The following is a 26,684-nucleotide window of genomic DNA, read 5'->3' as shown; positions in this document are numbered from 1 at the left end:
CTCCCGCAGACTGGAGCCTTTCAAGCGATGGAGGAAGACGGCGCGCTACTTGCCCTCGTTCCTCCCGTGCACGGCCGCGCCATACGCAGCCGCAGCCAGAGTAGAAAGTCTCCCCTACCTCCCGCAGACTGGAGCCTTGCAAGCGATGGAGGAAGACGGCGCGCTACTTGTTCTCGTTCCTCCCTTGCACGGCCGCGCCATACGCAGCCGCAGCCAGTGTAGAAAGTCTCCCCTACCTCCCGCAGACTGGAGCCTTGCAAGCGATGGAGGAAGACGGCGCGCTACTTGCCCTCGTTCCTCCCGTGCACGGCCGCGCCATACGCAGCCGCAGCCAGAGTAGAAAGTCTCCCCTACCTCCCCCAGACTGGAGCCTTGCACGGTATGGAGAAAGACGGCGCGCTACTTGCCCTCGTTCCTCCCTTGCACGGCCGCGCCATACGCAGCCACAGCCAGAGTAGAAAGTCTCCCCTAGCTCCCCCAGACTGGAGCCTTGCAAGCGATGGAGGAAGACGGCGCGCTAATTGCCCTCGTTCCCCCCTGCACGGCCGCGTCATACGCAGCCGCAGCCAGAGTAGAAAGTGTCCCCTAGCTCCCCCAGTCTGGAGCCTTGCAAGCGATGGAGGAAGACGGCGCGCTACTTGCCCTCGTTCCTCCCGTGCACCGCCGCGCCATACGCAGCCGCAGCCAGAGTAGAAAGTCTCCCCTACCTCCCCCAGACTGGAGCCTTGCACGGTATGGAGAAAGACGGCGCGCTACTTGCCCTCGTTCCTCCCTTGCACAGCCGCGCCATACGCAGCCGCAGCCAGAGTAGAAAGTCTCCCCTAGCTCCCCCAGACTGGAGCCTTGCAAGCGATGGAGGAAGACGGCGCGCTACTTGCCCTCGTTCCTCCCGTGCACGGCCGCGCCATACGCAGCCGCAGCCAGAGTAGAAAGTCTCCCCTACCTCCCGCAGACTGGAGCCTTTCAAGCGATGGAGGAAGACGGCGCGCTACTTGCCCTCGTTCCTCCCGTGCATGGCCGCGCCATACGCAGCCGCAGCCAGAGTAGAAAGTCTCCCCTACCTCCCGCAGACTGGAGCCTTGCAAGCGATGGAGGAAGACGGCGCGCTACTTGTTCTCGTTCCTCCCTTGCACGGCCGCGCCATACGCAGCCGCAGCCAGTTTAGAAAGTCTCCCCTACCTCCCGCAGACTGAAGCCTTGCAAGCGATGGAGGAAGACGGCGCGCTACTTGCCCTCGTTCCTCCCGTGCACGGCCGCGCCATACGCAGCCGCAGCCAGAGTAGAAAGTGTCCCCTACCTCCCCCAGACTGGAGCCTTGCACGGTATGGAGAAAGACGGCGCGCTACTTGCCCTCGTTCCTCCCTTGCACGGCCGCGCCATACGCAGCCGCAGCCAGAGTAGAAAGTCTCCCCTACCTCCCCCAGACTGGAGCCTTGCATGGTATGGAGAAAGACGGCGCGCTACTTGCCCTCGTTCCTCCTTTGCACGGCCGCGCCATACGCAGCCGCAGCCAGAGTAGAAAGTCTCCCCTACCTCCCCCAGACTGGAGCCTTGCACGGTATGGAGAAAGACGGCGCGGTACTTGCCCTCGTTCCTCCCTTGCACGGCCGCGCCATACGCAGCCGCAGCCAGAGTAGAAAGTGTCCCCTACCTCCCCCAGACTGGAGCCTTGCACGGTATGGAGAAAGACGGCGCGCTACTTGCCCTCGTTCCTCCCTTGCACGGCCGCGCCATACGCAGCCGCAGCCAGAGTAGAAAGTCTCCCCCACCTCCCCCAGACTGGAGCCTTGCACGTGATGGAGGAAGATGGCGCGCTACTTGCCCTCGTTCCTCCCTTGCACGGCCGCGCCATACGCAGCCGCAGCTAGAGTAGAAAGTGTCCCCTACCTCCCCCATACTGGAGCCTTGCACGGTATGGAGAAAGACGGCGCGCTACTTGCCCTCGTTCCTCCCTTCCCCGGCCGCGCCATACGCAGCCGCAGCCAGAGTAGAAAGTGTCCCCTACCTCCCCCATACTGGAGCCTTGCACGTGATGGAGGAAGACGGCGCGCTACTTGCCCTCGTTCCTCCCTTGCACGGCCGCGCCATACGCAGCCGCAGCCAGAGTAGAAAGTCTCCCCTACCTCCCCCATACTGGAGCCTTGCACGTGATGGAGAAAGACGGCGCGCTACTTGCCCTCGTTCCTCCCGTGCACGGCCGCGCCATACGCAGCCGCAGCCAGAGTAGAAAGTGTCCCCTACCTCCCCCATACTGGAGCCTTGCACGTGATGGAGGAAGACGGCGCGCTACTTGCCCTCGTTCCTCCCTTGCACGGCCGCGCCATACGCAGCCGCAGCCAGAGTAGAAAGTCTCCCCCTACCTCCCCCATACTGGAGCCTTGCACGTGATGGAGGAAGACGGCGCGCTACTTGCCCTCGTTCCTCCCTTGCACGGCCGCGCCATACGCAGCCGCAGCCAGAGTAGAAAGTCTCCCCTACCTCCCCCATACTGGAGCCTTGCACGTGATGGAGGAAGACGGCGCGCTACTTGCCCTCGTTCCTCCCGTGCACGGCCGCGCCATACGCAGCCGCAGCCAGAGTAGGAAGTCTCCCCTACCTCCCCCAGACTGGAGCCTTGCACGGTATGGAGAAAGACGGCGCGCTACTTGCCCTCGTTCCTCCCTTGCACGGCCGCGCCATACGCAGCCGCAGCCAGAGTAGAAAGTCTCCCCTAGCTCCCGCAGACTGGAGCCTTGCAAGCGATGGAGGAAGACGGCGCGCTACTTGCCCTCGTTCCTCCCGTGCACGGCCGCGCCATACGCAGCCGCAGCCAGAGTAGAAAGTCTCCCCTACCTCCCGCAGACTGGAGCCTTTCAAGCGATGGAGTTAGACGGCGCGCTACTTGCCCTCGTTCCTCCCGTGCACGGCCGCGCCATACGCAGCCGCAGCCAGAGTAGAAAGTCTCCCCTACCTCCCGCAGACTGGAGCCTTGCAAGCGATGGAGGAAGACGGCGCGCTACTTGTTCTCGTTCCTCCCTTGCACGGCCGCGCCATACGCAGCCGCAGCCAGTGTAGAAAGTCTCCCCTACCTCCCGCAGACTGGAGCCTTGCAAGCGATGGAGGAAGACGGCGCGCTACTTGCCCTCGTTCCTCCCGTGCACGGCCGCGCCATACGCAGCCGCAGCCAGAGTAGAAAGTCTCCCCTACCTCCCCCAGACTGGAGCCTTGCACGGTATGGAGAAAGACGGCGCGCTACTTGCCCTCGTTCCTCCCTTGCACGGCCGCGCCATACGCAGCCACAGCCAGAGTAGAAAGTCTCCCCTAGCTCCCCCAGACTGGAGCCTTGCAAGCGATGGAGGAAGACGGCGCGCTAATTGCCCTCGTTCCCCCCTGCACGGCCGCGTCATACGCAGCCGCAGCCAGAGTAGAAAGTGTCCCCTAGCTCCCCCAGTCTGGAGCCTTGCAAGCGATGGAGGAAGACGGCGCGCTACTTGCCCTCGTTCCTCCCGTGCACCGCCGCGCCATACGCAGCCGCAGCCAGAGTAGAAAGTCTCCCCTACCTCCCCCAGATTGGAGCCTTGCACGGTATGGAGAAAGACGGCGCGCTACTTGCCCTCGTTCCTCCCTTGCACAGCCGCGCCATACGCAGCCGCAGCCAGAGTAGAAAGTCTCCCCTAGCTCCCCCAGACTGGAGCCTTGCAAGCGATGGAGGAAGACGGCGCGCTACTTGCCCTCGTTCCTCCCGTGCACGGCCGCGCCATACGCAGCCGCAGCCAGAGTAGAAAGTCTCCCCTACCTCCCGCAGACTGGAGCCTTTCAAGCGATGGAGGAAGACGGCGCGCTACTTGCCCTCGTTCCTCCCGTGCATGGCCGCGCCATACGCAGCCGCAGCCAGAGTAGAAAGTCTCCCCTACCTCCCGCAGACTGGAGCCTTGCAAGCGATGGAGGAAGACGGCGCGCTACTTGTTCTCGTTCCTCCCTTGCACGGCCGCGCCATACGCAGCCGCAGCCAGTTTAGAAAGTCTCCCCTACCTCCCGCAGACTGAAGCCTTGCAAGCGATGGAGGAAGACGGCGCGCTACTTGCCCTCGTTCCTCCCGTGCACGGCCGCGCCATACGCAGCCGCAGCCAGAGTAGAAAGTGTCCCCTACCTCCCCCAGACTGGAGCCTTGCACGGTATGGAGAAAGACGGCGCGCTACTTGCCCTCGTTCCTCCCTTGCACGGCCGCGCCATACGCAGCCGCAGCCAGAGTAGAAAGTCTCCCCTACCTCCCCCAGACTGGAGCCTTGCATGGTATGGAGAAAGACGGCGCGCTACTTGCCCTCGTTCCTCCTTTGCACGGCCGCGCCATACGCAGCCGCAGCCAGAGTAGAAAGTCTCCCCTACCTCCCCCAGACTGGAGCCTTGCACGGTATGGAGAAAGACGGCGCGGTACTTGCCCTCGTTCCTCCCTTGCACGGCCGCGCCATACGCAGCCGCAGCCAGAGTAGAAAGTGTCCCCTACCTCCCCCAGACTGGAGCCTTGCACGGTATGGAGAAAGACGGCGCGCTACTTGCCCTCGTTCCTCCCTTGCACGGCCGCGCCATACGCAGCCGCAGCCAGAGTAGAAAGTCTCCCCCACCTCCCCCAGACTGGAGCCTTGCACGTGATGGAGGAAGATGGCGCGCTACTTGCCCTCGTTCCTCCCTTGCACGGCCGCGCCATACGCAGCCGCAGCTAGAGTAGAAAGTGTCCCCTACCTCCCCCATACTGGAGCCTTGCACGGTATGGAGAAAGACGGCGCGCTACTTGCCCTCGTTCCTCCCTTCCCCGGCCGCGCCATACGCAGCCGCAGCCAGAGTAGAAAGTGTCCCCTACCTCCCCCATACTGGAGCCTTGCACGTGATGGAGGAAGACGGCGCGCTACTTGCCCTCGTTCCTCCCTTGCACGGCCGCGCCATACGCAGCCGCAGCCAGAGTAGAAAGTCTCCCCTACCTCCCCCATACTGGAGCCTTGCACGTGATGGAGGAAGATGGCGCGCTACTTGCCCTCGTTCCTCGCTTGCACGGCCGCGCCATACGCAGCCGCAGCCAGAGTAGAAAGTCTCCCCTACCTCCCCCAGACTGGAGCCTTGCACGTGATGGAGAAAGACGGCGCGCTACATGCCCTCGTTCCTCCCGTGCACGGCCGCGCCATACGCAGCCGCAGCCAGAGTAGAAAGTGTCCCCTACCTCCCCCATACTGGAGCCTTGCACGTGATGGAGGAAGACGGCGCGCTACTTGCCCTCGTTCCTCCCTTGCACGGCCGCGCCATACGCAGCCGCAGCCAGAGTAGAAAGTCTCCCCCTACCTCCCCCATACTGGAGCCTTGCACGTGATGGAGGAAGACGGCGCGCTACTTGCCCTCGTTCCTCCCTTGCACGGCCGCGCCATACGCAGCCGCAGCCAGAGTAGAAAGTCTCCCCTACCTCCCCCATACTGGAGCCTTGCACGTGATGGAGGAAGACGGCGCGCTACTTGCCCTCGTTCCTCCCGTGCACGGCCGCGCCATACGCAGCCGCAGCCAGAGTAGAAAGTCTCCCCTACCTCCCCCAGACTGGAGCCTTGCACGGTATGGAGAAAGACGGCGCGCTACTTGCCCTCGTTCCTCCCTTGCACGGCCGCGCCATACGCAGCCGCAGCCAGAGTAGAAAGTCTCCCCTAGCTCCCGCAGACTGGAGCCTTGCAAGCGATGGAGGAAGACGGCGCGCTACTTGCCCTCGTTCCTCCCGTGCACGGCCGCGCCATACGCAGCCGCAGCCAGAGTAGAAAGTCTCCTCTACCTCCCGCAGACTGGAGCCTTGCAAGCGATGGAGGAAGACGGCGCGCTACTTGCCCTCGTTCCTCCCGTGCACGGCCGCGCCATACGCAGCCGCAGCCAGAGTAGAAAGTCTCCCCTACCTCCCGCAGACTGGAGCCTTTCAAGCGATGGAGGAAGACGGCGCGCTACTTGCCCTCGTTCCTCCCGTGCACGTCCGCGCCATACGCAGCCGCAGCCAGAGTAGAAAGTCTCCCCTACCTCCCGCAGACTGGAGCCTTGCAAGCGATGGAGGAAGACGGCGCGCTACTTGTTCTCGTTCCTCCCTTGCACGGCCGCGCCATACGCAGCCGCAGCCAGTGTAGAAAGTCTCCCCTACCTCCCGCAGACTGGAGCCTTGCAAGCGATGGAGGAAGACGGCGCGCTACTTGCCCTCGTTCCTCCCGTGCACGGCCGCGCCATACGCAGCCGCAGCCAGAGTAGAAAGTCTCCCCTACCTCCCCCAGACTGGAGCCTTGCACGGTATGGAGAAAGACGGCGCGCTACTAGCCCTCGTTCCTCCCTTGCACGGCCGCGCCATACGCAGCCACAGCCAGAGTAGAAAGTCTCCCCTAGCTCCCCCAGACTGGAGCCTTGCAAGCGATGGAGGAAGACGGCGCGCTAATTGCCCTCGTTCCTCCCTTGCACGGCCGCGTCATACGCAGCCGCAGCCAGAGTAGAAAGTCTCCCCTAGCTCCCCCAGTCTGGAGCCTTGCAAGCGATGGAGGAAGACGGCGCGCTACTTGCCCTCGTTCCTCCCGTGCACCGCCGCGCCATACGCAGCCGCAGCTAGAGTAGAAAGTCTCCCCTACCTCCCCCAGACTGGAGCCTTGCACGGTATGGAGAAAGACGGCGCGCTACTTGCCCTCGTTCCTCCCTTGCACGGCCGCGCCATACGCAGCCGCAGCCAGAGTAGAAAGTCTCCCCTAGCTCCCCCAGACTGGAGCCTTGCAAGCGATGGAGGAAGACAGCGCGCTACTTGCCCTCGTTCCTCCCGTGCACGGCCGCGCCATACGCAGCCGCAGCCAGAGTAGAAAGTCTCCCCTACCTCCCGCAGACTGGAGCCTTTCAAGCGATGGAGGAAGACGGCGCGCTACTTGCCCTCGTTCCTCCCGTGCACGGCCGCGCCATACGCAGCCGCAGCCAGAGTAGAAAGTCTCCCCTACCTCCCGCAGACTGGAGCCTTGCAAGCGATGGAGGAAGACGGCGCGCTACTTGTTCTCGTTCCTCCCTTGCACGGCCGCGCCATACGCAGCCGCAGCCAGTGTAGAAAGTCTCCCCTACCTCCCGCAGACTGGAGCCTTGCAAGCGATGGAGGAAGACGGCGCGCTACTTGCCCTCGTTCCTCCCGTGCACGGCCGCGCCATACGCAGCCGCAGCCAGAGTAGAAAGTCTCCCCTACCTCCCCCAGACTGGAGCCTTGCACGGTATGGAGAAAGACGGCGCGCTACTTGCCCTCGTTCCTCCCTTGCACGGCCGCGCCATACGCAGCCACAGCCAGAGTAGAAAGTCTCCCCTAGCTCCCCCAGTCTGGAGCCTTGCAAGCGATGGAGGAAGACGGCGCGCTACTTGCCCTCGTTCCTCCCGTGCACCGCCGCGCCATACGCAGCCGCAGCCAGAGTAGAAAGTCTCCCCTACCTCCCCCAGACTGGAGCCTTGCACGGTATGGAGAAAGACGGCGCGCTACTTGCCCTCGTTCCTCCCTTGCACGGCCGCGCCATACGCAGCCGCAGCCAGAGTAGAAAGTCTCCCCTACCTCCCCCAGACTGGAGCCTTGCACGGTATGGAGAAAGACGGCGCGCTACTTGCCCTCGTTCCTCCCTTGCACGGCCGCGCCATACGCAGCCGCCGCCAGAGTAGAAAGTCTCCCCTAGCTCCCGCAGACTGGAGCCTTGCAAGCGATGGAGGAAGACGGCGCGCTACTTGCCCTCGTTCCTCCCGTGCACGGCCGCGCCATACGCAGCCGCAGCCAGAGTAGAAAGTCTCCCCTACCTCCCCCAGACTGGAGCCTTGCACGGTATGGAGAAAGACGGCGCGCTACTTGCCCTCGTTCCTCCCTTGCACGGCCGTGCCATACGCAGCCGCAGCCAGAGTAGAAAGTCTCCCCTACCTCCCCCAGACTGGAGCCTTGCACGGTATGGAGAAAGACGGCGCGCTACTTGCCCTCGTTCCTCCCTTGCACGGCCGCGCCATACGCAGCCGCAGCCAGAGTAGAAAGTGTCCCCTACCTCCCCCAGACTGGAGCCTTGCACGGTATGGAGAAAGACGGCGCGCTACTTGCCCTCGTTCCTCTCTTGCACGGCCGCGCCATACGCAGCCGCAGCCAGAGTAGAAAGTCTCCCCTACCTCCCCCAGACTGGAGCCTTGCACGGTATGGAGAAAGACGGCGCGCTACTTGCCCTCGTTCCTCCCTTGCACGGCCGCGCCATACGCAGCCACAGCCAGAGTAGAAAGTCTCCCCTAGCTCCCCCAGACTGGAGCCTTCAAGCGATGGAGGAAGACGGCGCGCTAATTGCCCTCGTTCCTCCCTTGCACGGCCGCGTCATACGCAGCCGCAGCCAGAGTAGAAAGTCTCCCCTAGCTCCCCCAGTCTGGAGCCTTGCAAGCGATGGAGGAAGACGGCGCGCTACTTGCCCTCGTTCCTCCCGTGCACCGCCGCGCCATACGCAGCCGCAGCCAGAGTAGAAAGTCTCCCCTACCTCCCCCAGACTGGAGCCTTGCACGGTATGGAGAAAGACGGCGCGCTACTTGCCCTCGTTCCTCCCTTGCACGGCCGCGCCATACGCAGCCGCAGCCAGAGTAGAAAGTCTCCCCTACCTCCCCCAGACTGGAGCCTTGCACGGTATGGAGAAAGACGGCGCGCTACTTGCCCTCGTTCCTCCCTTGCACGGCCGCGCCATACGCAGCCGCAGCCAGAGTAGAAAGTCTCCCCTAGCTCCCGCAGACTGGAGCCTTGCAAGCGATGGAGGAAGACGGCGCGCTACTTGCCCTCGTTCCTCCCGTGCACGGCCGCGCCATACGCAGCCGCAGCCAGAGTAGAAAGTCTCCCCTACCTCCCCCAGACTGGAGCCTTGCACGGTATGGAGAAAGACGGCGCGCTACTTGCCCTCGTTCCTCCCTTGCACGGCCGTGCCATACGCAGCCGCAGCCAGAGTAGAAAGTCTCCCCTACCTCCCCCAGACTGGAGCCTTGCACGGTATGGAGAAAGACGGCGCGCTACTTGCCCTCGTTCCTCCCTTGCACGGCCGCGCCATACGCAGCCGCAGCCAGAGTAGAAAGTGTCCCCTACCTCCCCCAGACTGGAGCCTTGCACGGTATGGAGAAAGATGGCGCGCTACTTGCCCTCGTTCCTCTCTTGCACGGCCGCGCCATACGCAGCCGCAGCCAGAGTAGAAAGTGTCCCCTACCTCCCCCAGACTGGAGCCTTGCACGGTATGGAGAAAGACGGCGCGCTACTTGCCCTCGTTCCTCTCTTGCACGGCCGCGCCATACGCAGCCGCAGCCAGAGTAGAAAGTCTCCCCTGCCTCCCCCAGACTGGAGCCTTGCACGGTATGGAGAAAGACGGCGCGCTACTTGCCCTCGTTCCTCCCTTGCACGGCCGCGCCATACGCAGCCGCAGCCAGAGTAGAAAGTCTCCCCTACCTCCCGCAGACTGGAGCCTTGCACGTGATGGAGGAAGACGGCGCGCTACTTGCCCTCGTTCCTCCCTTGCACGGCCGCGCCATACGCAGCCGCAGCCAGAGTAGAAAGTCTCCCCTACCTCCCCCAGACTGGAGCCTTGCACGGTATGGAGAAAGACGGCGCGCTACTTGCCCTCGTTCCTCCCTTGCACGGCCGCGCCATACGCAGCCGCAGCCAGAGTAGAAAGTCTCCCCTACCTCCCCCAGACTGGAGCCTTGCACGGTATGGAGAAAGACGGCGCGCTACTTGCCCTCGTTCCGCCCTTGCACGGCCGCGCCATACGCAGCCGCAGCCAGAGTAGAAAGTGTCCCCTACCTCCCCCAGACTGGAGCCTTGCACGGTATGGAGAAAGACGGCGCGCTACTTGCCCTCGTTCCTCCCTTGCACGGCCGCGCCATACGCAGCCGCAGCCAGAGTAGAAAGTCTCCCCCACCTCCCCCAGACTGGAGCCTTGCACGGTATGGAGGAAGACGGCGCGCTACTTGCCCTCGTTCCTCCCGTGCACGGCCGCGCCACACGCAGCCGCAGCCAGAGTAGAAAGTGTCCCCTACCTCCCCCATACTGGAGCCTTGCACGTGATGGAGGAAGACAGCGCGCTACTTGCCCTCGTTCCTCCCTTGCACGGCCGCGCCATACGCAGCCGCAGCCAGAGTAGAAAGTCTCCCCTACCTCCCCCAGACTGGAGCCTTGCACGGTATGGAGAAAGATGGCGCGCTACTTGCCCTCGTTCCTCCCTTGCACGGCCGCGCCATACGCAGCCGCAGCCAGAGTAGAAAGTCTCCCCTACCTCCCCCAGACTGGAGCCTTGCACGGTATGGAGAAAGACGGCGCGCTACTTGCCCCCGTTCCTCCCTTGCACGGCCGTGCCATACGCAGCCGCAGCCAGAGTAGAAAGTGTCCCCTACCTCCCCCAGACTGGAGCCTTGCACGGTATGGAGAAAGACGGCGCGCTACTTGCCCTCGTTCCTCCCTTGCACGGCCGCGCCATACGCAGCCGCAGCCAGAGTAGAAAGTCCCCCCCACCTCCCCCAGACTGGAGCCTTGCACGTGATGGAGGAAGATGGCGCGCTACTTGCCCTCGTTCCTCCCTTGCACGGCCGCGCCATACACAGCCGCAGCTAGAGTAGAAAGTGTCCCCTACCTCCCCCATACTGGAGCCTTGCACGGTATGGAGAAAGACGGCGCGCTACTTGCCCTCGTTCCTCCCTTGTACGGGCGCGCCATACGCAGCCGCAGCCAGAGTAGAAAGTCTCCCCTACCTCCCCCAGACTGGAGCCTTGCGCGGTATGGAGAAAGACGGCGCGCTACTTGCCCTCGTTCCTCCCTTGCACGGCCGCACCATACGCAGCCGCAGCCAGAGTAGAAAGTGTCCCCTACCTCCCCCATACTGGAGCCTTGCACGTGATGGAGGAAGACGGCGCGCTACTTGCCCTCGTTCCTCCCTTGCACGGCCGCGCCATATGCAGCCACAGCCAGAGTAGAAAGTCTCCCCTACCTCCCCCAGACTGGAGCCTTGCGCGGTATGGATAAAGACGGCGCGCTACTTGCCCTCGTTCCTCCCTTGCACGGCCGCGCCATACGCAGCCGCAGCCAGAGTAGAAAGTGTCCCCTACCTCCCCCCTACTGGAGCCTTGCACGTGATGGAGGAAGACGGCGCGCTACTTGCCCTCGTTCCTCCCTTGCACGGCCGCGCCATACGCAGCCGCAGCCAGAGTAGAAAGTCTCCCCTACCTCCCCCAGACTGGAGCCTTGCACGGTATGGAGAAAGACGGCGCGCTACTTGCCCTCGTTCCTCCCTTGCACGGCCGCGCCATACGCAGCCGCAGCCAGAGTAGAAAGTCTCCCCTACCTCCCCCATACTGGAGCCTTGCACGGTATGGAGAAAGACGGCGCGCTACTTGCCCTCGTTCCTCGCTTGCACGGCCGCGCCATACGCAGCCGCAGCCAGAGTAGAAAGTCTCCCCTACCTCCCCCAGACTGGAGCCTTGCACGTGATGGAGGAAGACGGCGCGCTACTTGCCCTCGTTCCTCCCTTGCACGGCCGCGCCATACGCAGCCGCAGCCAGAGTAGAAATTCTCCCCTACCTCCCCCAGACTGGAGCCTTGCACGTGATGGAGAAAGACGGCGCGCTACTTGCCCTCGTTCCTCCCTTGCACGGCCGCGCCATACGCAGCCGCAGCCAGAGTAGAAAGTCTCCCCTACGTCCCCCATACTGGAGCCTTGCACGTGATGGAGGAAGACGGCGCGCTACTTGCCCTCGTTCCTCCCTTGCACGGCCGCGCCATACGCAGCCGCAGCCAGAGTAGAAAGTCTCCCCTACCTCCCCCATACTGGAGCCTTGCACGTGATGGAGGAAGACGGCGCGGTACTTGCCCTCGTTCCTCCCGTGCACGGCCGCGCCATACGCAGCCGCAGCCAGAGTAGAAAGTCTCCCCTACCTCCCCCAGACTGGAGCCTTGCACGGTATGGAGAAAGACGGCGCGCTACTTGCCCTCGTTCCTCGCTTGCACGGCCGCGCCATACTCAGCCACAGCCAGAGTAGAAAGTCTCCCCTACCTCCCCCAGACTGGAGCCTTGCACGTGATGGAGGAAGACGGCGCGCTACTTGCCCTCGTTCCTCCCTTGCACGGCCGCGCCATACGCAGCCGCAGGCAGAGTAGAAAGTCTCCCCTACCTCAGCCATACTGGAGCCTTGCACGTGATGGAGGAAGACGGCGCGCTACTTGCCCTCGTTCCTCCCTTGCACGGCCGCGCCATACGCAGCCGCAGCCAGAGTAGAAAGTGTCCCCTACCTCCCCCATACTGGAGCCTTGCACGTGATGGAGGAAGACGGCGCGCTACTTGCCCTCGTTCCTCCCTTGCACGGCCGCGCCATACGCAGCCGCAGCCAGAGTAGAAAGTCTCCCCTACCTCCCCCATACTGGAGCCTTGCACGTGACGGAGGAAGACGGCGCGCTACTTGCCCTCGTTCCTCCCTTGCACGGCCGCGCCATACGCAGCCGCAGCCAGAGTAGAAAGTCTCCCCTACCTCCCCCATACTGGAGCCTTGCACGTGATGGAGGAAGACGGCGCGCTACTTGCCCTCGTTCCTCCCGTGCACGGCCGCGCCATACGCAGCCGCAGCCAGAGTAGAAAGTCTCCCCTACCTCCCCCAGACTGGAGCCTTGCACGGTATGGAGAAAGACGGCGCGCTAATTGCCCTCGTTCCTCGCTTGCACGGCCGCGCCATACGCAGCCGCAGCCAGAGTAGAAAGTCTCCCCTACCTCCCCCACACTGGAGCCTTGCACGTGATGGAGGAAGACGGCGCGCTACTTGCCCTCGTTCCTCCCTTGCACGGCCGCGCCATACGCAGCCGCAGCCAGAGTAGAAAGTCTCCCCTACCTCCCCCATACTGGAGCCTTGCACGTGATGAAGGAAGACGGCGCGCTACTTGCCCTCGTTCCTCCCTTGCACGGCCGCGCCATACGCAGCCGCAGCCAGAGTAGAAAGTGTCCCCTACCTCCCCCATACTGGAGCCTTGCACGTGATGGAGGAAGACGGCGCGCTACTTGCCCTCGTTCCTCCCGTGCACGGCCGCGCCATACGCAGCCGCAGCCAGAGTAGAAAGTCTCCCCTACCTCCCCCATACTGGAGCCTTGCACGTGATGGAGGAAGACGGCGCGCTACTTGCCCTCGTTCCTCCCTTGCACGGCCGCGCCATACGCAGCCGCAGCCAGAGTAGAAAGTCTCCCCTACCTCCCCCATACTGGAGCCTTGCACGTGATGGAGGAAGACGGCGCGCTACTTGCCCTCGTTCCTCCCGTGCACGGCCGCGCCACACGCAGCCGCAGCCAGAGTAGAAAGTGTCCCCTACCTCCCCCATACTGGAGCCTTGCACGTGATGGAGGAAGACGGCGCGCTACTTGCCCTCGTTCCTCCCGTGCACGGCCGCGCCATACGCAGCCGCAGCCAGAGTAGAAAGTCTCCCCTACGTCCCCCAGACTGGAGCCTTGCACGTGATGGAGGAAGACGGCGCGCTACTTGCCCTCGTTCCTCCCTTGCACTGCCGCGCCATACGCAGCCGCAGCCAGAGTAGAAAGTGTCCCCTACCTCCCCCATACTGGAGCCTTGCACGTGATGGAGGAAGACGGCGCGCTACTTGCCCTCGTTCCTCCCGTGCACGGCCGCGCCACACGCAGCCGCAGCCAGAGTAGAAAGTGTCCCCTACCTCCCCCATACTGGAGCCTTGCACGTGATGGAGGAAGACGGCGCGCTACTTGCCCTCGTTCCTCCCGTGCACGGCCGCGCCATACGCAGCCGCAGCCAGAGTAGAAAGTCTCCCCTACCTCCCCCATACTGGAGCCTTGCACGTGATGGAGGAAGACGGCGCGCTACTTGCCCTCGTTCCTCCGTTGCACGGCCGCGCCATACGCAGCCGCAGCCAGAGTAGAAAGTGTCCCCTACCTCCCCCATACTGGAGCCTTGCACGTGATGGTGAAAGACGGCGCGCTACTTGCCCTCGTTCCTCCCTTGCACTGCCGCGCCATACGCAGCCGCAGCCAGAGTAGAAAGTGTCCCCTACCTCCCCCATACTGGAGCCTTGCACGTGATGGAGGAAGACGGCGCGCTACTTGCCCTCGTTCCTCCCTTGCACTGCCGCGCCATACGCAGCCGCAGCCAGAGTAGAAAGTGTCCCCTACCTCCCCCATACTGGAGCCTTGCACGTGATGGAGGAAGACGGCGCGCTACTTGCCCTCGTTCCTCCCGTGCACGGCCGCGCCACACGCAGCCGCAGCCAGAGTAGAAAGTGTCCCCTACCTCCCCCATACTGGAGCCTTGCACGTGATGGAGGAAGACGGCGCGCTACTTGCCCTCGTTCCTCCCGTGCACGGCCGCGCCATACGCAGCCGCAGCCAGAGTAGAAAGTCTCCCCTACGTCCCCCAGACTGGAGCCTTGCACGGTATGGAGAAAGACGGCGCGCTACTTGCCCTCGTTCCTCTCGTGTACGGCCGCGCCATACGCAGCCGCTGCCGCTGTGCGTTTTGTCACGGTTGACAATGGTTCGACGCGGAAGAACTGCAACATCTTACAGTGATTTGAACGTCATGAAGACACGTGGCAGCGCCACCTGAAGTAGTTTCCTTTCGTCACCAATTCACTTTGCGCCGCCTTCCGCAGCATTTCCTGTCGTGGCGGCGTCGTCGCTTATACTTGTCAGATCAGGATTCATAGGATGACACCGGGCTGCGTGGAGATGAACAAGTGCAACATTGCTTACGCATGTACTTAGAGAACTTCCAGATAAGTTTCTGCGCGAATTTTTTAATGTTAGTGATTGGAATACAGCCAGGAATTACAAATAAAAATGTCGGCGTTCCCTTTCACATGAGCCGCAGGCTGCGTATTCACGCGGCTATATAACTCTGTGAGCACGGTGCGCCAATTATTTCCGGCTGTGTCACCTTGGGCGCGTGCATTTCGCAGGCGTCCAGCCGAGCCGCTCTTTTGTCGCGGCCTGCAGCCCGCTCCGCTCCGATGATGGAAAGCTGAGGGGATGCGTAATTAGGATTCTGTGCTTGTCATCGGAACAGGTAACGTGCCAGCTTCCCCCATTGCGCAGTACTGTTTCGCAAGGATGTGCGACGAACGCTTAGATGCATAGTTCTGGACGACTTCAGAGTATGCGTAGTACTGAACAAAAATAGATTCTAACCAATACGTATGTATTATATTCAGAAGCTCATAACAAATATAGTTTTGTTTTCGTAGACTAGTCAAGGTCCTCTTGACCAGCTTGCGCAGTGTGCTTTCTTTAGAGCTGTACATGTCAAAGTTTTTGACCTACCACAGAAACGGGATGTTGCTAATGTCAATGAATAAAGTGTTTCATTTTTAAAGCTTTTTATCAGTTTTATCATATATATATATATATATATATATATATATATATATATATATGTATATATATATATATATATATATATATATATATATATTTATTATTATGTATACACGCACAGGCCAAATTGTTGCTTTCGACTGTCCGCTTGTGTGCAAAAATGCTGCTTTGTGGAGGCGTTGAGGAAACTTCAGGTCCCGCCAAAGTGAAATAAGCACTGAATTACCAGCACTAGCAGCATTTCAGTGAGAACGGCCAACTCCTGCTGGATTTCGATTCACGGGTGTGTTCGATTGAAAAATTTTAAAATAAACTTAATGTTAAATCCCCGTGATTAAGGTCACTAGAAGACTTGATCGCCTCTGTCAAAATCATGATGGCATGGGAAATCAGCAAATTAACAAACCTCGAGGATCGCAGTCCACGATCGAGCGTAATCATCTATGGCGCCGTCGAACAACACACCGAAGATCAATACAAGCTAAATGTGAAGGTTGTCGCTGAGGTATACAAAAGCGACTAGGTATGAAATTCAAATCGGTCACTTGTATTCGCGGTCTTGGCCAACTGGGAAAGCGCCAGCTGTAATGGAGTACTTTGAGAACCTCACGCAAGAACAAGCTATAAGGTGAAATTCCAAGGAAAGAAGGTTGCAAAAGAATTACAGGCATTCCACACTACGCAAGCGCGAGCTTTGACGGGAAAGTGTCAGGGCTGGCCGCGAGAGGACAAGGCCTCTCATTCGCGATAGGCTGAACATTAAGGGAGTCGCCTGAATTTTGCAAGAAAGTGAGCGCATTGTTTTGACTTCTCGGATAGCTGCGGCAGACTGAGGCGATACATCTGTTACACACAAAAAATTCCGCGTTTTAAATCTAAACGCACAGCTTGCTACAAATGAAGAGTTGTAATTAAAATTTCTTTTATCGGTCACTTGATTCTGATTTTGTTGTAATACCGCCCTGACACCAAATATTCCGGTGAAACAGATCGAATGCGTGCTGCGGTGTAGGTGTCGTACTAAAACACCCACTAGACGGCTTTGAAATTTAAACGACATGGCAGATCAGGAAAGTCTGGCTGTAAAAGTGAATTCTTGGAGTCAACTCTTCAGCATATGCACTAATTAGAGACTAACAGTCTCTCCGCCTGAACATTTAGAAAAGTTGTATGTCCATTTGTAGTTATATAAAAAAGACCATATTATTAATGTAAAAGCATTATATATAGCACGTGGCGGTAAAGCCGATGTTGTCTGCAATGAGTGGTACAAAAGATCAATGTGACGTCTTCAGCGGGTTGTATTACGTCGATAGTAATTAAGAAGATAGTATATGGTATGACAGTGCTAATTAGTAGTAACTACGAGTAATTTATGTGAATTGAAGTGAAATAATGTGAAATAAATTGAACAGAGGTGAATTAATGTAAGGCAGAGGAATGAATGTTAGGACAAGTCAGAGTAAGGTGAGGTAACTTGGAGTAAAGTGAATTAGGGTGAAGTAAAGTGAATGAAGGTGATGTAAAGTGGATGAAGGTGGAATAAAATAGACTAAGGTGGATTAAGAGTGGTACAAATTAGAACAAGGCGGATTAAAGTGGATTATAAGGTTGATACATATTAAAGCAAGGTGGATTAAGGTGAATTAAGGTCGGTTAACGTAGACTTGTGAAGGGCAGCTGACAATGCATGATTTCATGTATCACGGACGTGACCAATTAATTAGTGAAGTCATAATGCTTTCACATTCAAATCACGTAAAGATATTTAAGTCACTATCAATTTTCTCTTGCTGGAACTTTTAATGTTCCCGTTGTTGACTGGAGTGTTGCTGATTGCGGGTGTGGTGCCAATGTAAGTTCACTACTTGTGTCATGGTGATGTGTGACCTGATGCCAACTGCTACTGAGTTTACGAGAGATGCCGGCAAAGCCGGTTCTGTATTATACCTGATGTTTAATAATTGTAGTATTGCTGAGCCCAGAGTACATATTAAAAATGCATCTCAAACCATGATACTGTATGCCTGTCCGTTCTTCTTGGTATTCGAAACGCGCATCTAAAGCCACCAAAATTATAAAGGACTACTCCCAAGCCGATGCTGAAAAAGTTTTAGATCGCCTTTGGTTTCCGTGGGATGAGCTTCCGGACGATGTCTCTTCTCTGTGGAACAAGTTAAAGCTTCTGTTCATTACCATATTAATAGTTATCAACCCAACAAGCGCGTTCGAAAGAGCAAAGTCAATCTATGGATGACTAGAGATATCATTCACCTCCATCCAAGAATAAAACATGAACAAAGAAAACCTTAGGTTTACGTGGATGTGTAGCGGCTTAAAAAATGAGCTATAGCGTCAAAACTCCTATGATAAGGCCACCTATATTTCACATTCGCCTCGCAACATCTTTAAATAATAGTCTTGAGATATGATGGCGCTATATAGATGACTCTGGCGAGAAAGATGACCAGAGTTTGGTTATTGGCTGCGTCATAACGAATGGAAGCGAGATGGCAAACCGGTTTGATCTCTACCTTCACTCCGTATTTCACCAGACCACCATACCATCACATTCAGCTCTTGTCTTTTAACTATTTCTGCAAATTTTATAAGCTATGAAGGAGTACCTAATATGATACTTACCCTGAAAAATAAAAGTTCCGTTGGGCCAGATGAAAATCGCAAATGCATTTCTGCGCTGCTGTGCCGAACCATTTGGGCATAACCCACTTGTTGAGATTATCTTTTGCTGAAGGCTCCCTTCCAAATGATTGGCTTCTATCTCTTGTAGGATCCGTGTTTAAGAAAGGTGATCGACTGTATGCTTCTAACTACCTAGGAATTTCATAACATCATCTGCCTCGAAGCTTATGGAACATTTGGTTTCCGATTACATTGTATAATTTCTAGATAACGAAATATTTCTCACTTCCAACATGGTTTCAGAAAACGTTTGTCTACCACCACACCACTACCCGCAACCATTCATGAATTGGCCCTAGCACTTCATAAAAGTGAACCAATTGATATTGCATTTTTAGATTTCTGTAAGGTAGTTGATCACGTTTTACTTAGCAGATTTACACTACAACTGCAGAAGACTATTACAGTATGTCAGTGCTCCAACTCGGAATAGTAACATTCTGGACCTTTTGTTCTGCAGTTCCCCTACCCTTATTAGCTCGGTTTATATAATACCAGGAGTAAGTTACCATCACGCCGTCATTGCAAACATTAAAACAGATATTAACCGATCAACGTCACGCACATCAAGGAGAGTTTTTTTCTTCGAAAAAGGTGATTATCCTAGTATCTCCCAGGAGCTCCTCGATTACTTGCCGGTTTTTGAATGTCTTGCTGAGGATTACGACATCCATGGTTTATGGCGGGTATTTAAAGATAAACTGCTTGAGCTTACGGACAAGTATGTTCCAAGCGTAGACTCCACCAGACTCAAAAAACGTAAGAAACCCTGGGTGAATTCGCGTATTCTCAGAATAATTAAAAAAAGAAAGAGAGCATTTAATAGGTACAAAAGAACTAAAAGTATGAATCACATAAAAAAGTTATCTGAAGTAACACAGGAGTATAAGTTTGCTATAAAAAATACGAAGGAAGAGTACTTTAAGACACTCAACGACAGAATGAAAACTAATCCTAAACAATTTTGGAGGTTTTTAAAAGGATGCGGATCAGATTTTGTAGGAATAAATGAAATTGTTTGTAATCAACAAATAATTACAGACGATTTTGAAAAGGCAACGTGTTTGAATACATATTTTCAATCTGTCTTCCTACCTAAATCCAATCATAGCTCTACACCACATGCAAGCAGACTTCCTTTAATGGAACAAGTTGAATTAAGCGTTAGAGGCATTGAGGCACTCCTAAAGGTGATAGATGAAACCAAAGCAAACGGTCCGGATGGTATATCTCCACGTATACTAAAGCGGTGTGCTACACCTATCTCGATGTACCTTTATTTAATCTATGAGAAATCGCTATCCACAGGACTCTTACCTAATGACTGGAAAACCGCTCAAGTTGTACCTATTCATAAAGGGGGTTCGAAAAGAGATGTCGCGAATTACAGGCCGATCTCACTAACATCCATCTCGTGCAAAATCATTGAGCATACTATATATTCCGAGATAATGGGTCACATAACAAATAATAATATACTAATCAAAGAACAACACGGGTTTCGGAAAGGTCTATCTTGCACAACACAATTAATTGAATTTTATCACGAATTGGCATTCGATGTTGACGAGGGAGGACAAACAGATTGTATCTTTTTAGACTTTCGCAAGGCATTCGATACAGTGTCACATCCACTTCTTCTTATTAAACTTAAAATGTTAAACATTCACTCAAGCGTACTCGCTTGGATTGAAAATTATCTGTCTCAGCGCCGACAATGTGTTGTTTTGAATGGAAAAAGCTCGGCATACGCTGATGTGACGTCAGGAGTCCCACAGGGCTCAGTCTTAGGGCCACTTTTGTTTCTACTTTATATAAATGATATTTATGTTGGTATTTCTTCATGTATTCGGTTGTTTGCCGACGATTGTGTTGTTTATAGGAAGATTAAGAGTGAACAAGATGCTGCCATGTTACAATCTGACTTAGAATGTATTAATACTTGGTGTTCCACATGGAAGATGAATTTGAATTTAAAAAAGTGTGTTCATGTATGTTTTACAAGAAAGAAGAAGCGGATTGTAAATCTTTACCAGATAAATAATACCCTGATAAAAAACGAACCTATATACAAGTATCTAGGTGTGACGCTCTCATCCGACTGTTCATGGTCTGCTCATGTAGATGACGTCATTGTAAAAGCTGGTAGGGCACTCAATTTTATTCAGAGGAACTTGAAATGTTCACAGCCGAACCTAAAGAAAACTGCTTACTTAACATGTGTTAGACCAATTTTGGAATACGCCTGTGCCGTCTGGGACCCCGTGCAGAAAAACTTGATTGATAAGCTGGAAAGAATTCAAAACCGAGCTGCTAGGTTCGTCCTGGGGCGGTATGGGCGGAGAGAAAGTTGTACTGAAATGAAACTTGAATTGAATTGGGAGCTGCTTTCCTCTCGGCGGAAAAAGTTGAGACTGAAGTTTTTATACCTCATATTTAATAATAAGACTGGAATTAGCAGTAAAAGCTACTTGAAAGAACCACATTATATTTCTAGGCGTAATGACCATTCACTTAAAATTCGCGAATACCGTGCCAGGACGCACTTGTTTGCGGATTCCTTTTTTGTGAAAACTATTGTGGAGTGGAATCAGCTGTGTGAAGAGCAAGTGTGCTGTACGAATGAAGATTGGTTTTTTCCCTCCTGTAACCCCCCTGCTATAACGCCTTCGGGCAATGCGGGGTAATTCTTGAATAAAGAATAAATAAATAAAGAATTGGTCTTCCTACAACTCTTGTCAAATGGACTCGTTTTACCTCTCTAACCGATTTCAGTTTCTCGAAATGCAGGGATACTTATGTGGGGTCCCCCGGGTATCATCTAGAATTACCTATGGGAGTGCTCTTGGCTCTGCACCGTTCCTCACCTATATAGATGATACTAGCACGCCAACGACACATTAGTAGGCCTCAGGTTCTTTGCATTCCCTTTAAAATTGTCACTTCCCGGGAAACCAAGAAAGCTTTCAGACTAGCATTAACGCTGTTTAAAAGTGGTGCCAGGTTTGGTCGATGCAATTAAACGACGCCAAATTTGCTTTCTTCCAGATCTTTAATTAGAAAAATACTGTGTCATCTGATTATAAACTTATCAAGCATTTACTAACCTAAGTCTATGGGCTTCAATATTCAGGGGTTACTATCACTTATAATCTAACATGGCTCAGTCACATTAATAAAATATGTGTGCCCGCTTCGAGAAATCTTGGGCTTCTTCGACAGAAACTAAACGCAGCCCCATCTCATATAAAAGAGCCCAACTGCAATAGCCCCAACTAGCACAGCTTAGGATCCGTATCAAAAAAAATATTGGCAAACTTGAAATGATTCAAAGGAAGGCAGTTCGTTTCATTCTTAACTTCCATCATGGCAAGGATTCACCGACTCAGCTAATGAGTAACATTTTCTTTTGAGATATAAAGAGAGCCGAGTCTAGAATACAAATTTTACTGTTGCTCTGTAATGAATTTAATATTAATCCTAATTCATATTTACGGCCCCTTTTATGACCACCAACTCGGCACGCTCCTAATCTTCAGACAGCACCATAGTTTGCTCGCACTACGTTTTTTCAACATTTGTTTTTCTATCGCACTATCGCATAAACGAACCCCTTGCCTGAATGCCTGCGAATGATTGATGATGCGAAAGCAATTGAAATTATTATTGAGCTCTTTGCTTTTATTTTGATGTTGTACCTAATGTCTTGCCAAAATCGTCTTCTCTCAAGGGTTACCACATTTCTTTTTATTTTTTCACTTATCTATGAATTTTGTTTTGCACTATGTTATTTTGCAGTATGGTGTACGCTCAACTGCGTAGTCCTCTGACTGCAGTGTATCTTATGTATATAAATAAAGTGAAATAAATAAATAAGAAAAACAATCGTTAGTTTGCCTATTGTTTATTGAGGGTAGGAATATAGCACATTTGTGTTCGCTTATAAGTACGGTGCCGGAAGCGACGTCTACGCTTCGAAGTTAATTTCGGTCCTTCAAATAATATAAATATCATAGGAAGTTTCTATCCTGTAGGCAAGCTGTCTTCTTTCAAAAAAAGTATTTAGTATAACTTTTCATATAACTCGCCGCGTTTGCTTAGTGGCTATGGTGCTGGGCTGCTAAGCACGAGGTCGCGGGAACGAATCCCGGCCACGGCGGCCGCATTTCATCATCATCAGCCTGACAACGCCAACTGCAGGGCGAAGGCCTCTCCCATACTTCTCCAACTACCCCGGTGATGTGCTGATTGTGGCCATGTTGTCCCTACAAACTTCTTAATCACAACCGCCTACCTAACTTTATGCCGCCCCCTGCTACGCTTCCCTTCTCCTGGAATCTAGTCCGTAACCTTTAATGACCATCGGTTATCTTCCTTCCTCATTACATGTCCTGCCCATGCCCATTTTTTTTATTTCAACTAAGATGTCATTACCTCTCGTTTGTTCCCTCACCCAATCTGCTCTTTTCTTATCCCTTAATGTTACACCCATCATTATTCTTTTTATAGCTCGTTGCGTCGTCCTCAATTTATGTAGAACCCTTTTCGTAAGCCTCCAGGTTCCTGCCCCGTACGTGAGTACGGGTAAGACACAGCTGTTATGCACTTTTCTCTTGAGGGACAATGGCAACCTGTTATTCATGATCTGAGAATTCCTGCCAAACGCCCCCCAGCCCATTATTATTCTTCTGATTATTTCAATCTCATTATCCGGATCCGTGGTCACTACCTGCCTTAAGTAGATGTATTCCCTTACCACTTCCAGTGCCTCGCTACCTATCGTAAACTGCTGTTCTCTTCCGAGACTCTTAAACATTACTTTAGTTTTCTGCAGATTAATTTTCAGACCCACCCTTCTGCTTTGCCTCTCCAGGTCAGTGAGCATGCCTTGCAATTGGTCCCATGAGTTACAAAGCATGGCAATATCATCAGCGAACCGGAAGTTACTAAGGTCTTCTTCATTAATTTTTATCCCCCATTCTTCCCAATCCAGGTCTCTGAATACCTCCTGTAAACACGCTGGGAATAGCATTGGAAAAATAGTATCTGCCTGCCTGACGCCTTCCTGTATTGAAATTTTGCTGCTTTCTTTATGGAGGACTACCGCGGCTGTGGAGCCACTATAGATATCTTTCAATATTTTTACATACGGCTCGTCTACACCCTGATTCCCTGATGCCTTCATGGCTGCTGAGGTTTCGACTGAATCAAAAGCTTTCTCGTAATCAATGAAAGCTATATATAAGGGTTGGTTATATACCACACATTTCTCTATCACCTGGTTGATAGTGTGAATATGGTCTATTGTTGAGTAGCCTTTACGGAATCCTGCGTGGTCCTTTGGTTGACAGAAGTCTATGGTGTGCCTGATTCTATTGACGATTACCTTAGTAAATACTTTGTAGGCAACGGGGAGTAGGTGATCGGTCCACAATTTTTCGTCTTTGGTGCCTGTAGTGTAAATGTAGTGTAAATGATCTGTCAATCTTCAAATAAGTTCTTCCTTGCTTACAGTAACGTTTAATTCATCATGGCTGACTCAGTTTTTACTCTTGACGAAGCGAAAGCTCTCATTGAGGAAAAACAACCCACTTTATCCTTAATACATTGGAACATCCGCAGTATTCGTAGGCATCACGATGATCTCATCGCTCTTCTTTGCAGTCTTGATCATGCATTCTCTTTCGTATGCTTATCTGAAACGTGGTTATCATCTCATGACGGGAATCTATACGGTCTTTCAGGCTACACTCCTGAATATTGTCATCGTGAAGGTTATCGTAGTGGCGGTTCGGCCATTTTAGTAAAATCTTCATTGTCATATAAACGTCGCCATGATCTTTTTTTTCGTCATTGCCTCTGTGAATCAGTATGGCTAGAAGTAGAGAGTAATAACCTGCAGGTGCCTACCAAACGTAACATCATAATTGCATGCATTTATCGCTCACCTTCTTCCTCTTACATCGAATTTTGTAAAGAATTTGAGCAGTTACTAAACACAGTCACTGATGAAAACAAGGATATTGTGATATGTGGTGACATTAACATCAACATTATCAGCCCTGACAGTCAATGTTGCTCTGAGTACTTACGTACTTATCTTAGCTGCGGTCTCTCCTCACAAATTACAGCTCCAACGAGGTGTGAAATAGGCGGACCTAATACTTTAATTGACCATGTACTGTCTAGCATACCTACTGATCTTAGCACAGCTGGAATAGTGGAATATGCTGTAACAGACCATTACCCTATATTTTTTTGCATAGGTTCCGTAACGCCTTCTCAACCAGCAAAATATGTCAGGACTTTCTTTGATTCTAATAAATTCACTGGTATGATTCGTGCAATTGACTGGGCTGACGTGCTTGAAGAGCAATGTGGCGAAAGGGCTTTTGAATCTTTTTTCGCAAAAATATCTGAATGCTCTAACTTATGCACAAGTAACATTATGGTGACGCGTTGGTTTAGCTCACCAAGAAAGCCTTGGATTAGTGATTCTTTATTGCGGTCCATTAAAAAAAGAGATAATCTTCGTAAGAAACTTAAAGTCCAGCCATTCAATAATGCGTTGCGATTGCGCTTCCACACATATTCAAATGTTCTAACAGCCACTTTAAAAAATGTCAAGCGTAATTACTACGAAAATAAAATTAGAAAAAATGGAAGTGATACCAGACGAAACTGGCAGGTTATTAAAGAATTCTTAAACATCAGTACAACTAAAAATCGCATATCGTGTATGAACCACAATTCTGCTAATATTACTGACCCTCAAGACATAGCTAATGTTTTCAGTGACCATTTTAGTATTGCAGACGGTAGTCAGCCTGATTCAACGTTGCTTAGTTTTCCGCGCTGTTCTCATTCATTTTACCTGTTCCCCACAACATCTCTGGAAGTATGTAACACTATCAATTCTCTTAAAACTACCGGTCCGGGCCTCGACTTGATACGTCCCTCTAGCATTAAGCTTGTGTCTAACGAAATCTCACCTGCGTTAGCACATATAGTAAATAGACTATTTATAGATGGCATCTTTCCTAACCGCCTCAAGACAGGTAAAATAATCCCAGTATTTAAAAAAGGTGACCACAAGTGCACAAGTAATTATCGTCCTATCTGCATTTTGTCTTTCTTTAGTAAGGTCATCGAAAAACTTATACATAATCGCTTAACTAAATACTTATCCAAATTTAATCTTTTAACTCCTGATCAATTTGGTTTTCGTGACAATTTTTCAACTGAATTAGCGCTTATTACATTTAGTGAGAGGGTCAAATTAGCCATCGATCAAGGCCTCTTAGTTGGTGCTCTCTTTATTGATTTCACGAAGGCGTTTGATACAATTAACCATCGCATTCTTTTAAGTAAACTTGAATCATATGGCATTTCTGGACCGCCTTTACAAATAATTCGCAACTACCTAATTAACCGACAATATATAGTCGAATTTAATGGTGTCTTGTCCTCTTCAAAAACTGTAAATACAGGTGTCCCCCAGGGATCAATACTTGGGCCACTTTTATTTCTCATATTCATTAATGACTTGCCAGACATATTAACACATGCGCACTGCCTTCTTTACGCTTGACACCACCATTTTCGCATCTGACAAAAATTTATTTGCATTGCAGGATAAACTTAACGCTGACCTAACGAATGTTCATTCATGGTGTGTAAAAAACAAGCTAACCATTAACCCATCTAAGACAACATTTATGGTATTCCATTCTTCAAAATCTTTGCACATTGATTCTATTGTAGTGTCTCTAAATAATAATGTATTTGCAAGATCCACGTCTACTAAATTTCTTGGTGTAGTACTAGATGAAAACCTAAAGTTCCAGTGTCATATTCAATCACTTATTCAAAAAATCTCATTTGGTATTCACATCATAATAAAAACTCGCTCTTTTTTCCAGCAAACCATTCTCATGTCTTTATATTACGCGTATATACAGAGTCATCTCTCATACTGCCTGTCATCTTGGGGTAATACATATACCACACATCTTCATCAGTTAGAAGTTTTGCAAAAGCAGGCATTACGATTAATTGCATTCCAATCGCATACATCTCCCTCTGCTCCAATATTCCGTTCCCTAAATGTTTTACCTTTACGCATGTTATTCAATCATAAGCTGTCGCTACTTATGTTTCGTCTTATAAATACCCAGTTTAATATTCCAGGTTTTAGTCGCTCTAGCCTCATCAATTATAACAACACAAGATTTTCAGCTCAACTCAATCTTCTTCTTCCAAAAGCAAGAACTAACTATGGGAAATTTACCGTCGCGTTTTCAGGCGTTTCTGTTTGGAATTCTATACCATCTGACATGAAGACATCTACATTATTATCATTCAAACGTAGAACGAAGGAGCATTTCATGAACTTTTTATCTGACGCGTAGCATAATTTAACAAACCTAGAACTAATTAGTATGTTGTTCACTTTACCATTACGCAATGTACTTTTCAATTACCGAGTTACTAAATTTTGCCTTAAATGATACTTCTCCTCGTTGTTAGCTTTACGTGCCATTTATCCTCGTTTTAATTGTTGCATGTTATTTTTAAGATTTCTTCAATTATTTTTTTCTTAACTCTGTGAATATACCTGTG

General features: G+C 52.7%; 1 protein-coding gene across 4 annotated transcripts in view; it reads left to right on the top strand.

The window, feature by feature from the left end:
- The window catches only part of LOC139055355 (urease accessory protein UreD-like), a 91,705-nt gene that overhangs the window by 40,310 nt on the left and 24,711 nt on the right, over positions 1 to 26,684 (top strand). For 2 of the 4 annotated variants that reach the window (XM_070532787.1, XM_070532788.1), the window contains exon 6: positions 14,945 to 15,051. The exons of the other annotated variants lie outside the window; for them this stretch is intronic. In XM_070532787.1, coding sequence (XP_070388888.1) covers positions 14,945 to 15,051 — 107 coding nt within the window. The remainder of the gene's footprint in view (positions 1 to 14,944; positions 15,052 to 26,684) is intronic. 4 annotated transcript variants of the gene reach the window in all.

This window comes from Dermacentor albipictus, chromosome 2 (genome assembly GCF_038994185.2).
Source record: "Dermacentor albipictus isolate Rhodes 1998 colony chromosome 2, USDA_Dalb.pri_finalv2, whole genome shotgun sequence".
Taxonomy (NCBI): Eukaryota; Metazoa; Arthropoda; class Arachnida; order Ixodida; family Ixodidae; genus Dermacentor; species Dermacentor albipictus.
The sequence above is the reverse complement of the archived record's forward strand: the minus strand, read 5'-3'. Positions and strand labels throughout refer to the sequence as shown.